A 26,747-nucleotide genomic window follows, 5' to 3' on the forward strand; every position below is an offset into this window, starting at 1 on the left:
GGCGGCAGCCGCCGCACGGGCTTGTAAGCTGTTGATACAAAGAGCGGGCGTTTAGGGAGACGTGATTTTCCACTCACTCGATATAGAATATGTCCCTACGGGGTGACTTACTTCTCTACGGAGTTTGGAGACGCTGCGGTCCGGCACCCGACTAGTTCTGGAAGACAGCTTGTTGGCCCAGGGCACGTGTCTACCTGTATTTGAATCGACTGCGGTCCTGATGTATCATGGAAACGTAGTTTGAACTACCATATCTTGAAAATTAAGGTACAACTGTGATGTGCAGCATGAGACTCGTGTTAGAATGTGCAGGCATCTATAGATCTAATAGAACGTGGTCTGATGGATAATCTTTTCGCTGTGATTATCTCAAAGTTGGTACACTTCGATCACATGAGCTGCCGCAAGCAGTAGCAGGTTCGCGTTGCAGACATACAAATCATTATAGATTGCTGAATTCATTCAGATCATTCAGTCCTGACATAGCAGTATTGAATTTTAAAATGAGGTAAGCCTCTTTTTGTGCCAGTCGTACATCCGGGTCCCCACCGGCACCCGCAATGTTTTTGATACTTGCCAAAATCGTCCATTTGAAATCATTGACCGAATGTTCTTTTTTCAAAAAGTGGGACACAAGGGGTGCTGTCAGTACTTTATTTATCCGTGATCTATGTTGAATTATGCGTTGGCGCACTTCTTGTGTTGTTTTGCCTATATAGACTTTCCCGCAAGGGCAGGTTATGGCGTACACTGCATATTTTGTTTTGCAGTTCGTGAAGTCCTCGTGCCGCCAATGTTTTTTGCCATCAGTAAAGTTAGTTCCTTCCATCGTCAGGCTGCAAACCGAGCATGTGCCACACTTGTGGTGTCCTTTCACTGGGCCCATGTTGAAGAGGGTACTCTGTGTTTCTCTTTTGGTTATCGCTCGAGTAGAGGAAATCTGCTGTCCTATACTGCGATTTTTCTTCAGCGCAAACAGTGGTTTGCCGATCTCGGGAATGATTTCCTCAACCAAGTGCCAGTTGTTCCGGATAATTTTCTGCACCAGGGTCATGTGGGGTCCAAACGTGGATACACAAACCATCCGTTCCATTTGTTGTTTTACTCTCTTCTGTAGAAGATGTTCCCGAGGTGTCCATCTTGCCCTCTTCATGGAGTGTTTCAAGAGCTTGGCTGGATATCCTCTCTCTTTCAATTTGTTAGTGAGTGCTTCACCATGAGTGACAAAGTCTTCTGTTCTTGAGCAATTCCTTCTCACCCTAAGGAATTGTCCATAGGGGAGATTGTTCTTAAGGCTCTTCGGGTGATAACTTTTGTAGTGCAGGGAATTGTTCTTATCAGTTTTTTCTGGAACAGAGTCGACTTGAGGCCTTCCGGTGTGGATTTGATCTCTACATCCAAAAATGGCATAGTTTTGCAATCATAAGCCAAACTGAATTTGATATCTGGACTTGGATTGTTAAGGTCTGCCATAGGAGTGACTTATAGGTATATATATATGTCCAGATATAGGTTTAGATATAGGTATACTATATCTAAGCAAGGGGTGATTACACCACCTTGCCCCAGCTGAGTGATCAGCCAGTTGTGTCAATTTCAGTACCAGCCAGGGGTGGCAAAAGATATGCTGCAGCCCCTGGTAGGCCTTGGATGCACCTATGCCCTGGGCACCTATAGTGCACTGTATAGGGGCTGACAAGGTGTCCAGTACCAATTTGGTTATGCACCTAGGGTGCATGGAGTCCATTTTACAGAGAGAGCAGAGAGCAGATAGCCTGGGACCCTGATTAGCAGGATCCCAGTTCAACTAAGTCGAAAACCAGCTAAACACTAGGCACAAAATCTGGGGTAACCCATAGTCAGGTATCCACCCTCCTACACTTTGTTGTTGATGAATGAGGCTAATCTATCGATCCTGGGGGACAAGGGTTTAAAATGGGAGGTATTAAGCTGTTCCATGTGGGCCTGGAGGTCGATTAATAAGTGAGTCGCCCACACAGGTGGTCCAATGGGGGGGGGGGGGGGGGAGAAGGACCAAGCTTGTGCTGCGGACAACCAGGTGTAGATACTATTCTTTTAGCTTGTTTTCTTGCAGGTTTTTACTTTTTACGTCTGGGGTGGGGTTTAGGGACCTTTGTACTTACTGGGTGTGGAGGGTACGGGGAAACCACTACGGAGACATTCGCTTCCGGTACTATCTGAGCACAGGGTAGCTCCGAAAAAGAGGACGAGGAATGAAGTAAATTCGGACGGGTTAACTGTGGCTACAGAAGAATCCCTACTGACTGTAGAGGGGGCATAGCAGGAGTGACAGAGTCCCCATTCAGTGTTTTCAATAGCCGTTGCTGCTACTCCTATTGTTTTTTTGAGCATTTTATTGATGGCTGTGAGGCTCGGAAGTGGTTGGGTCGTGGCTGCTAGTTGTCTAGTCATAGGGCGTGAGGTGGTGGGCTTGTTGTTTTTTCCTATACTGCTCATTGTAAAAGCTAAGAGGGCGAGTTCCCCACTGTTCAGGGTTTTATAAGTGTGGTTTTGGGTTTTCACAGATCTACATACTCTGCAAAAACTCCATGACACCGTAAAATAGAAGTTGGCACGGAAACTGGAAATGCAAAAGGCAAGTTTATTAAGACCTCATGGGGTGGTGGTACAATCCTACAGCACCCTTCGGCAATGCAAGAAGTATCACACCGAACATCGGTGTGCGACCTCTTTTATACAATTTTACAGTAATAAAAAGAGTAGGCGGAAAACATTTGCTCAGTTTAGGTACATATAAGGACATTTCTGGAACACAGCCAACTTATGGGAGGAATTTTAGTTCCACCGATCAGTTTGGGGAACATTCCTAAGCGATGACCGTCCACTAATACAGAGAGTTTGACTACGCATGCGCAAGCTTGACCAGTACTAAAAATAGCCTGTTGCTGGGCAAGTTAGATGGTCATTGGTACAGAGGAAGGACAAAAGGGCATGCTGACCACGAGGCAGCATGTTCATGAAAATGGAAGCCGGCAATACAAAATGTCCTCCGCAAACGTGGTCAAGATAAGAAGAAATTTGTGTAGCTGAGCTAAACGCTAACCCGATTTTTGTCAAATTACGACAGACGACCCTTTTAGCGTTTAGCTGAAGCTACCTCATAATGGAAGTAATCAGGATACTCCTCATCGGTATAAATCAACATATTATTCGTTATTTCTCGATTAATCATTTGCTCATTCTTAGCAATGGCTCGTTTGGATGGAATACAAGCAGTAATACACATAGAACATAACATAGGGCCACATTGAATACATAGGCGAAGGAAGAAGAGTATCCCAATTATTATACATAGAATAGTTAACAGTTTCCAACCCCAAGTGCTGAGCAAAGTCCAGAACCAGTTTGAGAATGTCCATGTACCGTTTTCGGGATGTATTTCAGCAGCTATTTTATGCAATTTAGAAATAGCATCATACACAGAAGGTGAATTATCAGGGACATATACACAGCAACTACTACCGATAATGCGGCATGCACCCCCACGATCAGCTAACACTACATCTAGAACCATACGGTTCTGGAGCGTTACAATTCTAGTAATTTGAAGTTCCTCAGTCAAATTCCCTAAGGCAAAAACTGTTTCATTAGCAACAGCTTCTACAACACGTGTTAGCCGTCTTATTTTTCTGCTATTTAAGGCAGCACCAACAAATGAAAAGAGGCCTAAATTAAAATCAACATATTGCTGCAGGGAGGTGTCTGTTTGGTCAATCTCATCAATTACTAATGTTCTCTTCACTCTGTTTAATATAAAATCACGATATAATACAAAGTCATTATGATACATGGGTGGGGCAATAAATACAGGGGGTAATACAAAGGATATGTAACATGTTCCTAACCATCCAATAGGAAGACGGTGATAACCTTTATTTCCACAAATGAAGTAAGTATTTCGTGAAGCTACAAAGGCAATACAATTTGGCGTGTCAAAGGTGAGAGTAGTATTACATTCACTTCTCCCTACCGGGATAGTACCTTTATTTCGGACACATAGATCAGCTTTGGTGTCAATAACTGTAATCACATGTAAACTAGACATATTTGTACGTCTTTGATTAGTGTAAACAAGAGGCAACGACACGTTATCTGGTCGATATTCTTCCCACTCGAATTTAGTTCCTTCCGCTTGCGGGTAACCATCTCTGTCATTATAGCAAACTTTATTAAGCCGGAAAAGCAGTCCACCTTTTGTCGGCCATCTCAAAGTAAACAGAAGAGTGTACCAAGCGTTACAAGAACCATTATGAGAGAACGGAAGAGGAATAAGCCGAGTGCCTCCTTTCTTTTGATGTCCAGGCAACATTCCACATACCCAACAGTTCGAGGTGTTCGTCATATTATGGTTGTGATGTAGAATTTGAATGAAACTGTTATTTAAATAAGTCTGTCTATGTCTTTCTTCATGATAAGGCAAAGTGAAATGAAAATGTTCAGATGGGATTGGGGTAGTAGGCAATAAATATTCTCTCGCCGGAACCAATCGTTCTACAACCCAAGCTATTACTGCTATTACCACTATGGTCGTAACAAAAAGCACAGCACCAAGAATTCTCTTGTTTCTCATCATAGTAGGTGCCATAGTTCAAAGCACAAAAGTCTCAAAACAAAACTGATACAAAATAAAAATTTGAGTGCTGAGCCCTGAGGTAGCCGCTGGTTTCTTCTCCGAGATTCAAGACGGGTGTCGCTACACTGGGCAGAACTGATCCCCTATCCCCCCCCACCCCCCCTTGATATTCTCGGCTTCCGTTTTCACAAACCTCAGAGCGGTAACTAAACCAGTCTCGCACTAAACAACTGCTCTCCTTGGCCGTAGATTGTATCTTTCTCCACCAGAAATCGTGTGGTCCGGGAAGGCTCCCTCCGATTCAGTAGACATAGTAGCTGGGCTCTTCTCTGCGTCCAAGATGTCTCGATAATCAGACAGCACAGTGGTGTTCACCAGATCTGGAGAGACACGACGACAATGAGTAGAGTGCACCCACCGCTTCTTGTTCGTGACTCGCTCAGCTGTTCGAGTTGCCAGCAACAACTCCTCAGGGCCACGCCACCTCGGCTCCAAGCTGCTGGATCTCTCAAACGATCGAATCATGACATAGTCCCCAGGACGAAGATTGTGAGCCTCTACAATGGAATTGTCGGGGAGGGCTTCTCGAACCTGTTGATGAATAAGAGAGTAAATCATTTGTTAATCGTGCCAAATAATCGGTCATCATTATACAAGGCACATCATGTAGCAAGCGAGGCTTAGGAACTCCCCATATATTCATAGGCCTTCCAAACACCACTTCATAAGGTGTGAGGCCAGTTCGGGAATGTGGTACTGATCTAATAGATAACAATGCTAGAGGCAGAGCATCCGGCCATTTCAAAGACGTAGATGCCACGATCTTTGCTAGCTTCAACTTCAGAGTAGCATTATACCTTTCTACCAGACCTGCTGACTGCGGGTGGAATACAGCGTGAAACTTTTGCTGAATCCCCAATCCTTTCAGGACGTACTCCACTATTTTACCGACAAAATGAGGACCATTATCATTCCACAAAAATTTACAAACACCATAACGTGGGAAGTACTCTTTGAGCAAGACCTTAGCTGTTGTTAACGCTGTATTATCCTTCGTGGGGAAGGCCTCAATCCATTTACTGAAAGCACACACCACCACTAAAACATACTTAAGATTATTGCAACGCTCAACTGGATGTAATCCATTTGTAGTACTTCAAATGGTGCAGTAGGTGGAACAAACCCTCCTTTCGGAGTACAAGTCCCTTTAGCAGGATTGTACTGTAAGCATATCAGACAAGTCTGCACTACTCTTTTGGCCGTATTTGCAATCTCAGGATGCTCCCAAACATGTGTAAGCAATTTAGTAATTGCAAGAGCTCCAACATGTGCCAATCCATGTGTCATTTGACCATTGCTTGCAAGTAAGCGGCAGGCAATTTCCATCTCTCCATATCCTTGCTCCTCCAGCAACCCTCATCATCCAACACTCCCTCCGTTGCCCAGGTTGCGAGTTCTGCTTCAGATGCTGATTTCTGAATATCTAAGATCTCCTCTCTAGCATCATGCCATCGCTCAGCCTGTGATTTCACCACATACATCGGCGAGACATTTTGTAACATAGCAGTTTCCCTCGCTATGCGATCTGCAAAAGCGTTTCCTTGCCCTACTTTGTCTGTCACTTTTTTATGTGCACTGCATTTGATTATCGCTACTTTCTTTGGATATAATAGCGCATTCAGGAGGTCACGTACTAATTCTCCATGCATAATGTGCACTCCGTGTGAAGCCAAAAATCCTTGTTCCCTCCAGAGTAGGCCAAAATCATGCACTACTCCAAAGGCATACCGGCTATCAGTGTAGATATTCACACATAAACCAGCACTTAATTCACATGCTTTCGTTAAGGCTATCAATTCAGCTGCTTGGGCCGGCTTTTGCGGTATTCGTGCTGTTTCTACCACTGTCTTAAGTGTCGTGATCGCATAGGCTGCAGAAGTTGTACCATCTGGCAACCTTAAACACGATCCATCAACCCACAGTTCCCCATCTACATCTGGAAGTGGCGTATCCTGTAAGTCAATACGACCCTTTGTTTGTTCTTCAGTCAGAAAAACACAATCATGGTGTTCTTCCTTCTGGGTTTCACCAACTGGATACGGCAATAAAGTAGCAGGGTGCAAAGTGGCACATCTCTTCAGTGTAATATGTGGCGCCAACAGTGTTAACTCATATCCTGTTAAACGTGCACTAGTTAGATACTTGGTTTTTGTTTGGTTTAGCAGAGCGTCTACCACATGTGGAACTAACACCAACAATTTGTGTGACAAAACTATTCCCTCACTCTGTCGTATAGCCACTGCTGTTGCTGCAACTGCTCAAACACCCAGGTAATCCTCGTGCTACAGGATCAAGTACTGCTGAGAATTTCGCACAAGGTCTCTGTTTATCCCCGTGTGTCTGCGCTAAGACTGACAATGCACACCCATCTTTCTCGTGTACATATAATGTAAAGATCTTTGTATAATCTGGTGTACCTAGCACTGGTGCAGAACAAAGGGCTTGTCTCAATTGCTCAAAAGCATTCTGACATTCATCTGTCCATTCAAGGGGGATCGGTGTAGTTTTGGACAACAATGCTAACAAAGGTTTTATAATGTGTGAGAACCCCATTATCCACTGTCTACAAAAAGACGTTAAACCTATGAAAGCACAAACCTCTTTCTGAGTGCGAGGGACTGGTGTATCCAAGATTGCTTGGATTCGATCAGATGTCAATGCACGTCCCTCCTTAGACAAAAGATGACCGAGGTAGGTCACCTTTGGTATACAATATTGTAGCTTTTTCCTAGAGGCCTTGTGATTATTCTGGGCAAGAAAAGAAAGCAGGGAAAGACTACTCTCTTCACATTGTTCCTGCATGTCTGCTGCAAGTAAAATGTCATCAACATATTGAATGAGAGCCACTCCAGACTGTAAATCAAAAGAATCAAGCTGTCTTTTTAAAGCCTGGCTATAAATGCTAGGGCTTTCAGTGTAACCTTGAGGAACTCGACAAAATCTATATGATTTGTTATTTAATGTGAAACCAAACAAATATCGGCTATCAGGATGGATGGGGATCGAAAAGAAAGCATTCTTCAAATCGATAACAGTGAAGGTAGTGGCTGTGGGCGGAATCAAAGTAAGTAAGGTGGTAATATCAGACACCACTGGGTACTGAGGCACTACTATCTTATTAATTTCCCTCAAATCAATAATGAAACAATAGATTTTAGTGTCTGTATCATTCTTTAAAATCGGAAGAATAGGGCTGTAACAGACATTATAGGGGACTTCTTCCACCATGCCTGCAATAATCAAGTCATCTACAATATGCATTAAAGCAACTTCACCGTCCCTGGAGATTTTATACTGCGGTACACGAGGCAAAGACACCCCCTCCTTTACAGTGATACGTGTAGGAGGGATAATCATCTGTGTCCGAAGTAGCCCATAACATTTTTGGAAGAGAGGCTAACGCCTCGGCCTCTTGCATGAGGCACAATCTCACTACATCTGGGTAATTCTCATTCAAAAAAACCCGCACCCCTTCAGGAGCACAACGTATAGTTGCCCGAAAATATTTAAGCATATCCAGTCCCATGATATTATCTGGAGTGTTTGGTTACAACAAAAACAGACATGGGGCAGTAATTTTGTCAATGTGAAATGTAAGGGGTTGTGACAATGGGCTACGAGAGGGTGTTCCATCGAACCCTATATGAAATTATTTCGCCAGACAGGGGAGCCCTTGGAACCAAGTGTTTGGACAGAGCACTGCGAGTAGCTCCTGTATCGACCAGAAACTGATTAGTAGAACCCAAAACATGCGCTGATACATATGGACCCCTTTGATCAACTGGTACTTCAACCGATTCCACACCCCATCCTACGCAATCCTATGCATGTACAGAATCCTGGTGCTCAGTAAACTCACCCTCAGCTATCTGATACTGATTCCGTCGATCAAAAGTATTATGATCAGCCTGACCACGACCCCTCGCTTCAAACCTACCACGATCATTCGCTCCACCCCTTGACCCTGAATAACTATTCCGCGTCCTTCCACTTCCTCGACCACGCTGATTACGCTGTTCTCGAAGGACCGGACAGTCTGAAGCCCAATGTCCAAACTGTTTACAGTATGCACACTGGTCCTCAGAAATATCGTAACGAACAGAAGACGTACCATACGATCCACGTCTACCCCTATCATTCCCTCTCAGCTGTGTAGCGTAAACCTGAGCCAACATCACCTTAGTCTTTAACTCCTTCGCTTACTTATCACTACTTTCCTTAGCCTCCAATTTCTGTTGTTCATAATACTGAGCCATAGTCAATAAAGAAGCAGGGGTTGCCGTGGCCCAGGAACTTTCACTAGTCTTCAAACGTTTTGCAATCTCCGGTAGGAGATTAGCCACGTACTTGTCAACGAACAAATGCCTGCCCGTGTCCTCTGTTAATAATTGCCCACTATAGTCATGGAATGCTTCCTCAAAACGCGAAAAGAAGTCAGAAACAGATTCATCCGGCTTCTGTTTGCAAGAAGCTAACATAGTCCAATCAATCTTCTTAGGGGGAACAAGCGTTTTCAATTTATTCAAAATAGCCCCCGGAAGATCTAATATTTTATTTATTTATTTATTTTATTTCTTTATTTCGGCCAGTTTTGACCATAAAAGACACATATACACATTAAAAAGCAAGGGATCATAGCAACATACATACAACAACATTTCAAGTCAGTAAATTTAAAATATATTGCAAAAATTAATTTTTACCACCTCAGTTTAAAACATATTTCATTATGGCTGTAAACTTTTGTAAACATATGCAGAGGTCCTGCTCAGAGTACCTGACCATTTTTCCTGCGAGTAATGTAAACAGAGTAGAGGAACCTGCTTATACTAAATACAATGAACTGGGTTGTATTGCTTTTTATGATCCTATAGGCTATAGAACAGGATCTGGTTCCTAGAAGGGTACACATGGGTTTTAACCATTTCTTTCGAGCCTTCATGTAGGCACTACATATAAACAGCATATGAACCTCATTCTCCATACAGGGGTTTAAACACATGGGGCAACACCCGCTTTTGACATTCAATTCTCCCAGTCTTTTCTGTGACCATCGTTCTGTATTATAGTTCAGCATAAGGATCCCATATCTGAACTTCAAATAAAGGGACTTTGCAATAGGTGGCTCAATTTCATCCAAAAATGATTCAAAGCGAAATTCATCCTTAAAGGATAGAAAGTCTTGAATTGCGGACCCAACTCTACTTCCATGTACGAGCTTGTCACTCATGTGAGACCAGAAGGCACGCTTAACTATTAATTTAGAAGAGGCCGGTAAATTATCAGGATTCTCCCACATTGAGTACAGGCCCAGGAGCGTAAACCATTTTTTGATATGTACAAGCCACTGGATGGAATTAAAAGAATCAAGGTTCAGCAGTTCTTGTAGACCATTTCTGTACTCTACCAGTTCTGGGGTGGTCCATAACCTAACCCAAAACATTAATGGTCTTAAAATGGCAAAATAGTCTGTTCTTTTAAAGTTCAAATCAAGCTGGAGGGGTATTAAGGGTGTACTATTTGGGACCCTTACAATGGCTCGCATGAATTTGTTGTCCAAGCCCTGAAAGCTATCTCTTGCCCAAGGTCCCCATATCTCCGCTCCATACAACACAGCAGATTGGATTTTGAATTTAAAAAGTTCTAAAACAGGGGTTACACTCTTACTTGTACTAGCGTTCAATCTACATATGATTGGCTTAACGTTGTGGGCATATGATATCTTACTTTTCTCAATTTGGGCTTTCCAACTTAGTTTTGAATCAAGTGCAACACCCAAATAAGAAAAGTTTTCCACAGTTCCTAATTTCTGACTATTCAAGGTCAAAAACCCTCTGTCTGGTTTGCTGGGATTTAATGCCATACACTTCGTTTTATCTGCATTAATTTCCAAACCCTTTGTCATGCAGTATTGGCTAAAGGAGTTTAGGAGTGCCTGGAGTCCCTTCTTGGTCTGAGATATAAGAATAGTATCGTCCGCAAAGAGCAACGCAGGCACCCTTTCTCCATTGAGCTGCGGGGAATCATTAATACACCATTCAAATATTCAGGAGCATCATTAACAAACAGAGAAAACAAGGTAGGGGCCAAGACGCACCCTTGGCGAACCCCACGTTCAATAGGGATGTTGCGCGTCAGCTCACCATTTGGACCCCACCTGATGTTTGCATAGTTTCCAGCATGCAGCTCAACTATTTGTGCCAAAAGGCACCCTGGTAAGCCTACTTCACTTAAGGTTTTCCAGAGCAAGCTGCGAGGGACAAGATCGAATGCAGCTCTTAGGTCAACGAAAGCTACATACAAATGACCTTTCCTAATATGCACGTACTTCCAGATCAAACAACAGAATCTAAATATTTGATCTATGGTGCTGGTCTTACTCCTGAACCCAGCTTGGAATTTAGAGATTATTTTTGAATCCTCCAGCCAGTCATTGATCCGGAATAATAAGTGTTTGGCATATAGTTTTTGCAGGGTGTCCATCTAATATTAATTGGCATGGTTTACACGTGGGCTTCCTATCCAAATCAGCTTGGGCTAGATCTTTCCAATCTGCACCCAGAATCGCTCGATCATCGAACTTACGAATCGCTCTCCACATATCAGGAGGCAATATTAACCCAAAGAAAAGATCAATATCAACTAATGTCATAACACACGAAGAAATAGCCCCTTCCACTCCTTCATAGAAAGCTGCTGGATTTTTACGAGGGTCAGGCAGAGCAGTCTAGTGCCATAACATCTGTTCTATTCCACGGCGTGTAAACCCAATCATATATAAAATAACCCTTTGCATTCACAGACGTTTTATCATCATCTGTACCTTGCCCTTTAGGAGGGACATATAAAGGTGCAGCTTCTCGCATAGGCATGTAGAACTCTTATCTGCTCCAAAGATAGGCCACTCTTTGGATATCTCCGTCAATCCAGGCGCAGCCGAGTCTGATGCCTTTTTCGCTGCCCGCAATTGTAACGCCTCATCTCGCAGATGGACCAACCGTTGGAAAAACGAATCCGCATCTGTAAGAACAAAAATACCTTTACGCAAATTCTCACAACCAACTGATACATCCTTTGGTTCCAACTCAGATGAATATTTTCTAAACCGTTCTACAACTTCGTCTCCAAAATGACTCAGAAAATACAACCGTTCTCTCTCGGACCACTTACGCATATGGTCATCAACCTCTGAATAGTTATATATTTAAGATTAAGTTTTCAAGCAAACCCACGCAATTCCGCAGCCCGATCAACACTTAGCCTGGTACGACTATCCCCTTGATCGTCTTCATCCAATTCCTCATTCGGAGCCGTAGGTGAAACATACGGAGGCGGGCAACGGTCTAGCAATGAAAAATCATCAAATTCATTAGTAAGGACAGGATAAAGAGGACGTCGAATAGGAAATTGACTATTAACTTTCAAATTACGTTCCCGTGTCTCCCTCTCTTTCTTTTCCTGCAATTCTTTTTCCTTCAGCTGTAAAGCCTTATCACGAGCAGCCTTTCGCTGCTCTTTGTCCGCCAAGGCTTGTTCACGCTTCATTTGCTCACGCACCGCTTTCTCCCACATACGTACACAATCAAACATATCCTGTCTAGACCTGCGCTGAAACAAACATTGCTCCACATATTGAACCTTTCGTAAATCAAACGACCCATGTAGTGGCCATTGCAATTCACGGTCAGTCTTGGTATATTTGTGCCACAATGTACTATACATAATAGGGGGAAGGCCAAATTTGATCTACATTTCACGATTAGGTGTCCCCTCTGGGGGACCCGGCTGAGATTCATTTAATCGATAATTGGTACCCTTTCCAAGACAGCACATTCCTCGAAGTGTGCTTAAAACAGGCATGTCAAAATATCACAAACGCAATATTACATAAAAATGGTACTTAATATGCTTTACACATGGTGCGCCGTTCAAACAAATACAAAATCAGAGAAATATCTCTACACTGCCTGCCTATGTGAGGTGCACTCCACATATAACTCAAATCATAGATCCAAATGTTAGCTAACTCAAACCAATCCAAAAAGCCACAGTAAGTGTCAGTAGACTATCTTACCAATCAAAAGCTTACCAAATTCTCAAATATCCAGGTTCCAGCTGCCAAGTTCTTTAATCGAATCAGCCAAACAGGCACTGTACGACAACCCAACCGATCAGGATCTCAGTCGAGGACTGGCGCCACCTGAAAGGTCAGATCAGAAGGAAAGGAAGAAAACACCGTGGGTGCCAAGACTCGGGTCACTCAGTGGCAGTGTACGCGTCCATGGCGAGTTTCCAATCCTTCGTCACGACCTCTCCTTCGGGCATCCGAGTCTCCGATGAGTCCCTTCGTGGTCGCCAATTGTGGTATTGGGTTTTCTCAGATCTATATACTCTGCAAAAACTCCATGACACCGTAACATCGAAGTTGGAACTGAAACTGGAAATGCAAAAGACAAGTTTATTAAGACCCCATGGGGTGGTGGTACAATCCTACAGCACCCTTCGGCCATGCAAGAAGGATCACACCGAACATCGGTGTGCGACCTCTTTTATACAACTTTACAGTAATAAAAAGAGTAGGCGGAATACATTTGCTCAGTTTAGGTACATATAAGGACATTTCTGGAACACAGCCAACTTATGGGAGGAGTTTTAGTACCACCGGTCAGTTTGGGGAACATTCCTAAGCGATGACCGTCCACTAATACAGAGAGTTTGACTACGCATGCGCAAGCTTGACCAGTACTAAAATTAGCCTGTTGCTGGGCAAGTTAGATGGTCATTGGTACAGAGGAAGGACAAAAGGGCATGCTGACCACGAGGCAGCATGTTCATGAAAATGGAAGCCAGCAATACAAAATGGCCTCCGCAAACGTGGTCAAGATAAGAAGAAATTTGTGTAGCTGAGCTAAACGCTAACCCGATTTTTGTCAAATTACGACATAAGAACAAATTAAACTACACGTTTATACAAAAGGATAAAAGATAATATACTAGTCAGCCCCTCTAGCGAAGCTACTCATAAAACAAAACCATACAGGGGCAAGCTTTGACTAATTGGATAAACAATAAAATAAATAAGTTACCACAACAAGAAAATACCAAGCCAGTGGCGGTCACTTCCAGGAGGGCTAAAAGGGGTGGCCCAGCCCAGCCTCCTTCAGCCCCTGACGGCCACAGACGGGCCTGCCCGCGCGCCGGGCTTTGCCCGGCGCGCGTCCCACGAAGCGGGTATGAAAGACAGTTATGTACAAGTAAGGGAAGGGGCCAAATGGGCCTCGGGTGTGAGAGGCACAGGGCTGCTGGGACACGTAGTCCTCGCGGGGGTTGGCGTGCGCGTCCCACAAAGCGGGTATGAAAGACAGTTATGTACAAGTAAGGGAAGGGGCCAAATGGGCCTCGGGTGTGAGAGGCACAGGGCTGCTGGGACACGTAGTCCTCGCGGGGGTCTTGTGGCGGTGAGCGTTAGGCAGTCTCAATCGGTTGCACCCAAGGTCCCAGGCTCGTTGTCCTCCCTGGAAGCAGATATAGCAATTGGAGGTGCAAAGCAACAGCAACAGCCCACGGTGAGTTTCCCCTGGAATATGTTAGGTAGTTACCACCCACACTATTTCTTCATTTAGTCCCCTTCGGACAGTTTCCAAGGAGAAAATCCAGTATGTTTCTCTTTGTTTTCTAGTTTTGGTGGGGTCTTTTCCTGGTGCCATTCTTACATGTTCTAAAATGACCCACCTCATGTCATTTTCTGTATGTTGTTGGTTATGTTCGTGGCTTACCGTAGGTTCTCGTAGTTTATTTGTTTTTATTGCAGATTTGTGTTCCGAGAATCTAGTACGGAACTCTCTTGAAGTTTCCCCAATGTATCCCAGCCCACATGGGCAAAGTATCAGGTAGATGACATTGGAACTTCTGCAATTTGACATATGTTTCATAGCCCCTGATTTGTCTCCATATGTCTGTCTGCGTGGTAATGAATAAATCACAGGCATGGCAATTACCACATCTGTAATTTCCTACTGGCGGAAGTAACCCATCTATGGTTGTTTGTCTGATCTCTGCGTGTGCTTTAGATCTGCTGTGAACCAATTTGTCTCTTAAATTTGAGTTTCTCCTAAAAGCTACCAAAGGCTTCTGCAGTGTTTTCCTCTCCTTAATTAGTGTTAAGAATCTTCCTGTTTTAATCCAGTATTTGCCTGATTTTATAGTTTATACTGGAGTGGTATACTACACAGACCCGCTTATCTGAAGCTTGTTTAGGGGTATTGTTGATCAATGCATCCCTGCTGTAGTATTTTGCTCGTTTAAGAGATTGTCGTACAAGTCTTCTGGGAAATCCTCGTAAAACATTATTATTTTTATATACAAAAAAAGCAATATCATTTTGTGCTGTATACTAAATCATTACAAGCAGAGCTATTGCCAATAGTTAAAATAGATAGGTCAGACAAGAGGTTGCTTCAGTTTGTATTTTCCTTATCCCTCTCCTCTTGGACCTCAAATAATCAGGGGGTACCTTAGCTTCATAGCATTCTTGGAAGGAACAACAATGTTCACTATAAGCACTTGCATGTAAGATGGCAAGCAGTTGCTGGCCCCATTTTGACCTGAAGTCTATGATCCTGTGCATGAAGGAAATTTATGTTACTTAATTAATTAAACTCGGCTTGTTTTTAACTACTTCCTATACAAAGATCATGTTGTTAATTGTAGATCAAGTGACCTTTTATTCTGAGCATGACTGGTGACAAACTGAAATTTAAGGGCTATAATCCTATTTCATGCATTCCTACGATACTACCAGCAATAAAAATATACAACGCAAAAATAAGATCTGCAATCCTTTATGGAGCAGACCTATGGGGTTTTGTAGATCTTGCCCCGCAGGATAAAATTCAAAACAAGTTTTTGCACAGCTTGGTCAGTCTCCCACAATATACCCCTATACTACCCCTTACTTTAGACATGGGCTGTCAATCTATGAAAGATTTAGCTCGTTTTAGGATGGTAGCTCTGTGGAGACGCATATGGTCCACACCAGAATTGGTTTTATTTGCTAACGAAATCTTAGATCAAAGATCAATTATGGAGTCTGGTACCCTTCCGTGGTTCCGGGTTGTGAAGTCCACATTGCAAAATATGGGCTTAGGTTTACAGTGGTCAGATCCGGGAAACAATGCTTTTCCGTCAAAGCAAGAATTTAAACTATTATATTGGGCAACTGTAAAAGAACAACTTGTCATGTTATCACAGTCTGCAAACCTGACAGGCTTGTTTTTGAACCACAAGGTAGACTTCTGCACAGAGACCTATTGGGATAGCATTACTAAAAGTTTGGATAGAAAACTCTATCATCAGTTTAGAGTTAGCTCATTACCTGTAAGGACGTTTACATACAAATGGCGTGGACAGCAAACAGAGTTCTGCCCTTGGTGTAATGGCCAAAAGGAATCCATAGGTCACATTTTTTTCGCCTGTCCAGCTTACATTGCTCCTCGGCGCAAATGGCTCAAACTCATCTGCAAAAGGATAAAGTCACGGGGGTGCATGGAAGCTCTTCGGGTTTTAAGATCCAACACCTCTGAATGTGTGACCATAGGTGTGGCAAAATTTTTAGGGTGGGTATGGGTTATCAGAGCTAGGCACCCATCAGTTATATGATTAGGTGATACTTCTTATCTTCATTACGAATGAATTTCTGTACGTCTCTAAAGTTAATTTAATTAAGTTTTAATGGATTGATGACGTTTTATTGAATAATGTCGAAATGTTATAATGTATTGTATTTTATGAATTATGTATGTATTGTTTATGAAGTATTTCATGGTCTAAAATTCGAAATAAAGACGTATGAAACTGAACTGCATTCCTACGACTTAAAAGAATGTTTTCACTTGGCTTGATAAAAAAGATTATAAAACCTGCAATGTTTTTTTCTTCTGTGCATGGTCCCTGATCTCAGTGCAGTCAGTCTTCATGGTAAACACGTGTTTGTGCAGTACCTCGGCGCTGGTATTTTGTAGACATGAAATAAACTTTCATTGTTCTGCAGCAGATTGCAAAGCACGCATGTCATCACCGACCCTTGGCCCCTTTCATCTTCAGAAGTGCAAGCCAGACAAAAGCGCGTTTGTTACAGTAGAATAAAAAAATAACCACGGCAGTGCTTGGGGCGCATTATGTTCTGTATCTCGACAGAATCATTTCTTGGGAAAGATCAGAAGTTCACCAGAATATTCTCAATCCACAGCTATTAACTCGCCCATGTAAGTTCTGGCTCGCTGACCCCCTTTGGCTGGGGCGGATGGAGTACGAAGGTGCGCCACCATGTCCTGGTGTCACCAGCATGTCCAGTCCGGTCATAGAAACCACTGCTCTCAAGGCGCTGCTCAATGGTGTGATGGTGGCTGTGTCTGGGGAGACGACTAAGGGCATGCGGCTGCATGTGAGAGCCGACTGATCAAGCACGATGAGGCCTAACTTGGCATGCGCCACAATAAGGGGACACCAGCCCACAGTATGTAGTTCCACGGCGTCATCCACATGTGCTGAGGTCTGCTCACCGTTTATTTATACTCCCCGGTCCGAGCCCTGCACAGTTGCTGCTGCAACAGTGTATTGCAGTAGCCGGGTGTCTCACTACATCTGGCACATGCCCTGAACAAATTATATCGCACCTTGCTCAATCTCCTTGTATCTTATTACAATTGGACTTCATTTCATCCACTTCTGCTGCTATTAATCTGTCCTGTCACCCGTCATCTGGAGAATTTGCATTCCATCTGACAGAGGACAATGGCCACATGAATTTGAATGTGCGCCCCCCACCTACCTTTTGTTCTCAAATTTCGTCGGGTAAACTGAGCACACCGTATTAACAATGTGTATTTAATATGCATCACTTGTAGGGGTTTGAGGCAAGCATGTCAGAAATAAAGAGGGGTCTGTCCATCTGTCAATGGTTTTCCTTTCAAAAATGCACACCCAATCTATTGCTGGAACGACCCCCTCCTCTGATACGACCTGAATGAAAAGTTTATTTAAATTAATAATTTTTCCTTGTATCTTTGGTCATGAAAGGGAGGCAGTGGATGTGTCTACGATCTATTTTTGGGATGCAGCATCCTAATTCCCATTTTAAGGTGCTATAATGTTACCGCAGTCATCTTATTTCTTAAAATGTTAACCCTTTTATTGGTTGTTTTATATACCCTGAACATTTTTAGAATGTTTTCAGAGTCTTTATGTGGAAGGATTGAACAGCAAACCTCTTCAGAAACCTCTGCTCCTCTCTGCCCCGTTTTGTCCACCAGTGTCCCTCTTCTGTGCCGTCTCCCCATCAAAACCTCTCTCCATTCCCTGCATTTGTCTGCCTGTATTTCTTTTCCTCTGTTCCTCTCTGTTCTTTACCTGTTAGCACTCTGCCCGTTTATAAACCCCTCGCTATAGTCATGTGCCTCTCTTTAACTTTAAGCCTGTTTCTCTTTGTCTTTGTATGGCTACATGCCTCTCTCCAATCCCTTCCTCTCACTCTCTGGGCTCACTTCTCTCCGTCCCTGTCTATTTCATCTATGCGTGTTACTGGTCGATCTCTGCCTCCCACAAGCATGCCCTTCCCTTTCTTCTCTTCTGGCTCACTCCCTCACTTAATCTGACCCCACCCCAGACCCGCTTGAGGGCATCCCTCACACCTCTCCCATAATCTGTCCCTGCTCTTTCTGTGACTGCTGGGCCCACCTCTGTCTGTCCTTCCCTCACCTGCCTCCCAGGCTTTCTCTCACTCTAGGTATGCATGACTGCCTCCCTGCCTGCCTATCTGCCTGTGCATCTTCCTTCATGTCACCCCATTCTGTATATTTAGTTAGGGCCTCACTCCCCGTGCACCTTTCACCTTTGCGGTCTGTTTTTCTTTTCTAAATAGCTTAATGTCATCTGTCTCTCTTCTTATTTGCTTTGTTATCGCGGGAAACTGCCAATCTTGGTCCCCACTATCTCTCCCTCATTGTACCTTTCTTCTATCTCTACCTTCCTATAGCAAGCATTAGAACTGACAGGAAGAGGTTGCAGCATTTCAAGGTCAAATATAATAGAAGACATGTTTGATGTTAATTGTTTTTTTAATAGGGTTGTTTAGTGGTACATAATTTCTTGATTATACATAAATTAACAAAAATGCTAATTACACTTTTTTATTATAGCTTTTCAACATATTGCACAGCAGCCACAATTCCCTACAACATAGCTTAAAAACATTGGCAAAGCCAATAGCTCTAGCTGAAAACGTATAAAGTCCCGAAGGCGAGACCTATTGGTTATGCCAATGCTGGCTATCTGGAGTCTTGGGGGAATGCTTGGTTGGTGGAAGTTTGTTGCTCCCCTTAGACTGCAGAACTTTCCATCACAGAGATGTGGGTAAAATGTTTTTTTTTAACTAAGTTTGAGATTTGCAAGGGATGTTGGATAACAGAAAATGGTGAGAAGCACACACGTCACCCCATCCTGGATTCCCCTTGGTGTCCAGTTTTCAAAAATATGCAGGTTTGCTATGTTTCCCTAAGTGCCGGCTGCTCTAGGACCCAAAATACACAGGTATGCATATTGCAAAAAAACATCAGTGCCTAGAGGGCTTTCTGCTGTCCTTGGGAGGGGATAATCGGGGGCTATTGCCCCCATATGCCCCCAACGGTGGCAGGAAGACTGTGGCTATTTTGAGGGGGGGGCATTAGGTTGCCCTTTTTTGGCAGCCCCCACCCCTACGTATAAAAAAGCCAGCATAATCGCTAGCGTCTAGTGGGCTCTCAGATGGAAACTTTATAATCCCTTATTACCATCTCTGTGATTTGCATGTTGGTATTGCTCCAAATTCATTGACATTGTCCTGTATTCGGAATTTGGGTGGTCCCAAAGCTGATGATACCATAATGGGGATGAGGGAAATTAGAGGGTCCTCAGGTACCTGTTAGATTCTTATGGCTGTGGAGTACTGAATAATGTGAATTTTAATAATTTATCTCTAGGTTGCTCTTTATTTACCAGTTTAACTGTGCCTATGTGGATTAATGGTAAATGGAAGCTCTTCTTAGTTGCCTCTTAGGATTTGTTTCGAACTATAAAACGTGCTATAATATTAAACCTCTTTTTTCACCATTGTCATCCTTATTCCCTAATTTATAATTCAAAATAAAATCATGCCGTCAGAGACTGTGCAAATTAAACCAACTTGTTTAAGTATTGGCAAGGCAGTTAGTGCTGCTAGATTTTTTTGAATGCTGTTTTTTTCATGATTATTTAACACCATCGATGCTGATGCTATTCTCCTCCTGTGCTGAAATATTCTGATCCCCATTGTTCATGACGAGCTCAGCTCGTCATGAGTGTACGAGAGGTGTACCTCATGAGCATCGAAGGTGTTAAACATGTTAATGTTGATTGCTAGTTGGCCATCCTCAATATAAAACAAATATCATTGGCTAAAAACAGAAATATTTTTGGGGGTCAAAAACACATATTGTCATATATGTCCTTAGAACTGGAGGAAAACTGTTTAGTGTTTGGATGTGCTCCTTGTGAAAGAGTTGAATGGTGTAATTCAGTAATGTTAGCCATTGGCTAAACAGGCTAACTCATTATCCTGTGGCATATGCTTTAGTGGATAGAAGGCAAATGTGAGTGACACAACATACCAAATGGATAAAGAGGGCTAGATGAAAGCCTCTTTAAGTAAGTGTAACAAATATATAAATTTAGTAACCTCTAAAGTTCTTGGCAAATTCCAGACCTAAAACTGCAGTTCTTGTTGGCTTTGCCAAGTAGTGTAAGAGCTTACTAAAACTGGTCCTGTTTTGTGCTAAATGATTAGTAGTGATTGTCCATACATTGTGTCATTGGGAAGCATGCTCCCGCATATCCATATTGCTTATCAAATAGTACGCTATTTAGAAAGGCCTAATTTTCTTAGGGAAAAAGCTGAAGCACTGCACACACGCTTAAAGTGCTGTTTTCCTCACCTCTTTCTGGATTCATTATTGAAGTGACAGTTGTTAAAGGTAGGACAACTTTTAGTTCTACTCTCCACATTTGAAGTGGAGCGTGCACTGAGCCCATTTGCAGTATGTTAAACAAAAAAATCTTTTTACTTCCTTCTCAGCTTTGTGCCACTTGTAGTCTCTGTACATTTAGCACCTAAAACAACCAGCTGAAAGAACAAAAACTAAAATAAAGCAAAAGTTACTTAATTGGTGGATGTTAATGAAAGCAAGACAGTTGGCCAGCATCAAAGCTTATTGGAAACTGTCTCAAGAACATATTATCATCATTATGCACAAAAACACTCTTATGCTAAATTGTATATGTATATTAATTTAATTTTCAAAAGACATTTTAGTTAAGAATGCTTTCTTTAAGTTGTACATTGTTAAATGTTAATGAAGTTATGTTTTTTTCAGCCATTGCTATATTGGCAAAGACTATAGTGCCCAGAAAAATGCTGGAACAATTTCCCTGGAACAAATTGATTCGGTAAGTAATTCATCATTCAATTTCTGGGTTACTGTTGGTTTCTTGTTCTTTATATAAAGCATAAGAGTCTTGGTTTGTTGAATTCCTTATCTAAGAGTATGTTTTTTATTATGGATTTTGCCTTACTTAGGCATAGCTTATCGTGCATTTTGGTTGGATATTGTTATAACACATACATCCTGTAAACAATTGTACATATTTCAGTATTGCTGTGGAGATGTTAACATAATCTTTTAAAATTTGCAATCCTGTTTTTAGCATTCATTTGCTAATGCCTTTTTCAATTAATGTGTTGTTAAGGTGAGACATTTTGCTCCTCCCATTAGGAATATTTTTTACATAGTGAGTACCTAACGAGTACCTAGTTTTACTCAAGGTTTTGTTGTAGCTCAATTGAGGGCATTAGTTCCATCTATATATTATTCAGATTGATTTATTTTGTAAGTCTTTTATTTCACTTTTCTAGAAGTGCAACTTAATATGTGTACAAAAAAATTATTTCCAACATTGCATACATTCACATTCTGTTACAAATTTCACACTCTGAACATTCAGGATCACCCATAACATCAGTACAGGAGACATAATAATCCTTCCATGTTCAGTCGATTTCCCTTCAGCTTTCTAGATGAAATGTATTTTATCAGTGCTAATCAATAAATAAAACTTTGGATCGTGCGTAAAAAAAAATTATTAACCTTCTATTTTGAGTGGCATTTCATAAGGTATCCTGGTGTACAAGTTGCTAATGTATTTTAGACCAACTGTATTAACTTGACTGTGAGATCCTATTTAGAAGAAAGACCCTCTTTACATCTTAAACTTTCATATGCCCCTTGATTCCTAGACAGATCTCATATAATAGGAACAGACTACAATTTTGAAATGGTTATTACATTGGCTTAACTAGTTGGCAATGGAAATTTCCCTGTATACATTTGAACACTTAAAACAAGACCTTTCCAATTGCCAGAATCAATTCATATATAAACTGCAAAATGTGTTACCTCCTCCAATGAGCCTAAATGTTTTGCTCATAGGAATATTAAACCAACTTATTCCAAGGTAATATATCAAACTGCTCAAAATAAATCAAATTTCCTTAACAAATTAGGTAAGCATCAATTTTCTCAAATGTTTTAATCATTGTTATATTTATTTGAAGGAATAAACCCTACCATATATAATTTTTTTCCTGTGCAAATGGTATACAAATAAAACAATTTATTTTACTGTATGTCATGCCCAGTTTGGCTTCAAGTTGGCAAAATGATTATCTGATGTCTAATCATGGGAAATGTACTATTTCTTTCCTTTGTTGATAAAACAGAGCTTATAAATTGATGTTGTTTAGTAAACAGGTTGATTTAAAGTGTGCTGAAATTCTACCGTGCACTTTACAGAAACCATCCACTTTGAAATTCGCTAATGGCTTGCGCCCAAAATTATTTTGAAAATTAGAAAGTCCCCTTTATTCCTTCTTGCACATACAATCATACGATTGTTCTTTAAATTAAAACTCCAGCCAACAATTTGCTACATCTGTAAATGCAAACTGTATAACACCAGAATTAAGTACAGTAGAGTGGACAACGTAGTTTTAAGCTAAGGCGATGGTCTTTAATTAAATCTTGAACTCTTGCCCTGAATGGAATCCCATCCCAAGGCTTAAATGTAACCAAATCATTTTTGTCTTCCTCACTGTTGTTCTACCAAATTGTTTGTCTGCAGCCTTTCAGTACTATGTGATGAGAATCCTGGATCGGGATGGAAAATATTGAGTCACTACACATGCTATTGTTTAAAATTCCACTTATTGACACTGCTTTAAAGCTTGAAAAGCGATGATCCTTTTAAATCAAAATATAAAAGCAATACTACCACCCCCCGGCCTTATTTACCTTGAGTGGTTACTGTGTTGCTAAGGTGAGACCATTTGAAATTAATTATCTTAAGATGACTTCCTTAAATTCACGAGACCGAGACTAGAGGCATCTGAACATGGACCACTGTACTGGGGTAGGGTCTGGAGGGGAAGGAACGGAGTCAGAAGGCTGAAATAACGCTTTTAAAGAGGGCTTTATTTTCAAATAAGCTTTCTTTCTCCTGCTTGAAAGTCTTATCCGGGCGAACTCGTCAGGCTCCGTTCTGACGCCCTTAGGAAAAGCAGGGAGTTCCAGGGTGTTGCGGCGTTGACAGGGAGGTGTTGCAGCCAGAATGGTAATTTCCAAACGGCCTCCACACGATGTCCAGTAGTTACGCTGACACCAAAAAGGAATGAAAGATAAAGAACAATCAATGGGACGTCCGGAGCACTTTTACTTAAGGGCCGGGAGTGAGGGGAACCACGTGCGAAGTGTATAATACAAATACTGCCGTGTCGGTAGTGCTCGTGAGGTAAGGGTACAGGGAATCGAATACGCGGATTAGTTACACAGTATACTGGCCACTCCAACCCGCCCAACCCGCAACTTTGCCCTGTACCTTTGTAAGCCACACTCCTCCCGTGGGAGCGTGGCGGGCGCTTCGCCGGAACGTTGGCCTCCTGGCTTGCTGGTCTCAGCTGGGCTAGTCCAGGCTTTGTCTTCTCCATAGTGTCCTTGGTCCGCACTCCCTCTCCGATCCACAACGCCTTCATCCTCCGGGAAATCGCCGTCCACTGTCTTCCAGGATCCTCCTCCTTTTGGCTCGATGACGCTCTGGATGGGCGGAGTCTCGTCTTCACTCCAGTCAGGTTTAAAGGTGTAGCGTCCTTTTTCTCCTTCGTATCCCCAATGATGCACAGAGTCAGCAGTAGCGGGCGGCCACTCCTCAGTAGAAAGGGAAGTAGGCTGCTGGATGGGAAGAGAAAGGGGCGATAAGGGAACAGCTGACCACCAGTCACGGGAAATTGTATTCTCACAGTCTTCATCCTCACAAGGGCGTCTCGCCCCGTCACAACCACATTATATCTTTACCAACATGGTTGTTTGCAGATTTCTACATGAATTTTCGCATTACTGATCCTGAAATTTTCTAGGCATATCTGAAAACATAGAACATCTGTTCTTGCTAAGATTGTTTCCTCTTACAGTAAGAAAAACATCTCTTGCTAACCAGTCCAGATTGAACTATTGGTTGATGCCTGAACTGTGCATGAACTAGAAATGTGTTTGGCAGAGAGAAAATGAAGTTTATTTGCCAACCTCAAAGATACCAGTAATGCAAAGGCTATGAAATACAAGGAACTGATGTTGTGGGTATAAGAGCCTACTTCTCAGATAGACTATGAAAAGTACTATTACTTTCCCAACAACTCTTTGGAACCACCAAATAGCTTCAAGGACCTGCCACTTGACAGGCTTATAAAGATCCTTCACTAGAACATATTAAAGACTTTGCTTAACAAATTGTATTCCCGTATATAACAGGAACATGTTCTAAACGGGGAACATTAGTCTCTGCACACTGTGCATTCCATCACATTTCGTTCTGGATCCTTTGCTCCAATCACAGACAATCAGCTACAGGTGACTTTCAGATGTAGCTGCCTCTTAGGTTTACCTGAAGAGCTATGTCTGGTTTGTTAGCTGAAGCAAATGGCACCTTATCAAAATAAAGGTACTACTATTATTTAACTGTTATTTTCAGGTGGGAATATTTCCATTTGACACCAATATTACACCAGTCAAGACATTGTAAAAACAAAAGAAAAAAATGCTGAGTACAGATGATTGCAAGAACTGTCATACTATCTTTGTGCTGCCCTAATTAGTGAAAACACTCTTGGATAAAAAAAACTCGTCTTTGATCAACCTCAGCAGCATATTGAAGAAAATGAATTATTGTCACTTTCACACTATCTTCTGGTCTAAGAGTAACATCAAACCTGTTAGAAGTATAGTGGCTGACCATGAAGTCAGTGGACTGGTGTTAGACCTATTGCCGATCACAACGTGATAATTTCAAAGCTCAACAAGGTCTTACACTTTAATTGGATATTGTTTTTTTTAGAATTGAAAGAAAACTGTTGTCCTGATGCCATTCTGATCATATTACAGTTGTGTGTCTTGTTCCCCAAGAAACTATTCTGTTGCCTCTTTTATTCCATATGTACATGAGCTCCCTAGCATTTTTTTTTAAGTAGCAGGGGCAAAGTTTTATATGTTACATGGACACTCAATTAATCTTTGGTCCTCTCAGCCAGTTATATTTGCCCACGTTGCCTCAATCATCTACCTTGCCAGATTGTTTGACACTTCCTTACTGGTGGATGGCTAATGACTTTCTAAAACTCGTTCTTCAGGAAACTGAGCTTTACCCGACCCAATAATCCGTTCCTATCTGGAATTCATCTAAATGGCCAGAGGTAATAGTCCTTGACCTTTCTCTGCCAAAGCAGGTCATACTGAAAGCACATATGTTGACACCAGCGTGTCTTTAGACATGTAGTTGACTAAAGTTTTTAAACACTCATATCCTCCTCTGTAGGACTCAAATGCATCTTCCTATTCTTTGATCCTCCCCGAGATATGGCAATGCTGTTTTATTTGCCCCTGCAGAAAAATCTCTTCATAGGTTTGTTTGTCCAGGGCTCTGCAGTCGGTTGGATTTCAGGACTCATCCCCCGTGGTCTGAACTTTGCCTTTCTCTCTGCTTTGCACTGGCTCCCATTTTCACACAGAATAATCCACCCATTACTTACCCTTGGTTGGCTTTTTCAATCATATTTGCTTGCTTCTTATTCAATTGTTTGTCTTGCTCCTCTTGTTTGGTCTTCCCTTGTAGCAATACCTTATTTATCATCCCTTTTGATTGGTTGAATTGTATCCTTCCACTGTTTTCATTAGTGAACTACTTTTTTCTTTATACAGTAAGCACTCGTGCATTTGTTTTCTTGTTCTTTGCCTTGTGTTGCTTCTCCTACACTCAAATCTTCTCCCCTCTGTTTTTTTCTGCTTCCTCCACCCCCACCTGCTAATACGTTGTTCCCTTACCTCTTGCGGTCCTTTAAAAACAAAACGTTATTGTTTTAACTTTTGGAGTGTCTGGCAGTAGCCATTTGGTCCTGGGTACTTTTGCACATTTCTGTTGCTCTCTTGCTTCAACAATTTCCTGTTGCCCCCCTCACCCCCCCTCCACTCCTTCGCCCCCCGACCCAATTCTCACCTGCACCTCCCCCCTCCCAACCCCCCGCACACTGTTTTTTTTGGGAGGGCTTGACAGCTACTGTTTGCTGTTGAGCCGCTCCGTGTTGACAAAAGTGCTTGTGCGCTAAGAAGGAAAAATTTCCCAGCTTCCGTAACGGAAAGTTTCAATTTTATTAAGGGAGGGAAAATGGGGACGGTTGGGTAGGCATCCTTGAGGTCCAAGCGGACCATGCAGTCGTTGGGACTCAACAGGTACCGGAGAAGGTGAATGCCGGAAACAAATGTGGGATCACACTGCTTCACCTCCCAGCGGCTTCGCCCCTAAGCATTATGGTGGATGCAGTTCATCAAGCGTGTTACTTGCACAAAAGTTCTTTCGAGTGTTTCACCAGGTTGGTGCAGATCAATGCTGGCCATCTCTAAACACG

At 42.3% G+C, this 26,747-nt stretch overlaps 1 protein-coding gene across 1 annotated transcript in view; it reads left to right on the forward strand.

The window, feature by feature from the left end:
- PRIM2 (DNA primase subunit 2) overlaps nucleotides 1-26,747 on the forward strand; it is a 761,949-nt gene that overhangs the window by 396,467 nt on the left and 338,735 nt on the right. The window contains exon 9 of the mRNA XM_086925646.1: nucleotides 21,118-21,190. Within this exon, the coding sequence (XP_086781772.1) occupies nucleotides 21,118-21,190 (73 nt within the window). The remainder of the gene's footprint in view (nucleotides 1-21,117; nucleotides 21,191-26,747) is intronic.

The sequence above is a fragment of the Lissotriton vulgaris genome, chromosome 6 (genome assembly GCF_964263255.1).
Source record: "Lissotriton vulgaris chromosome 6, aLisVul1.2, whole genome shotgun sequence".
In the NCBI taxonomy this organism is placed as follows: Eukaryota; Metazoa; Chordata; class Amphibia; order Caudata; family Salamandridae; genus Lissotriton; species Lissotriton vulgaris.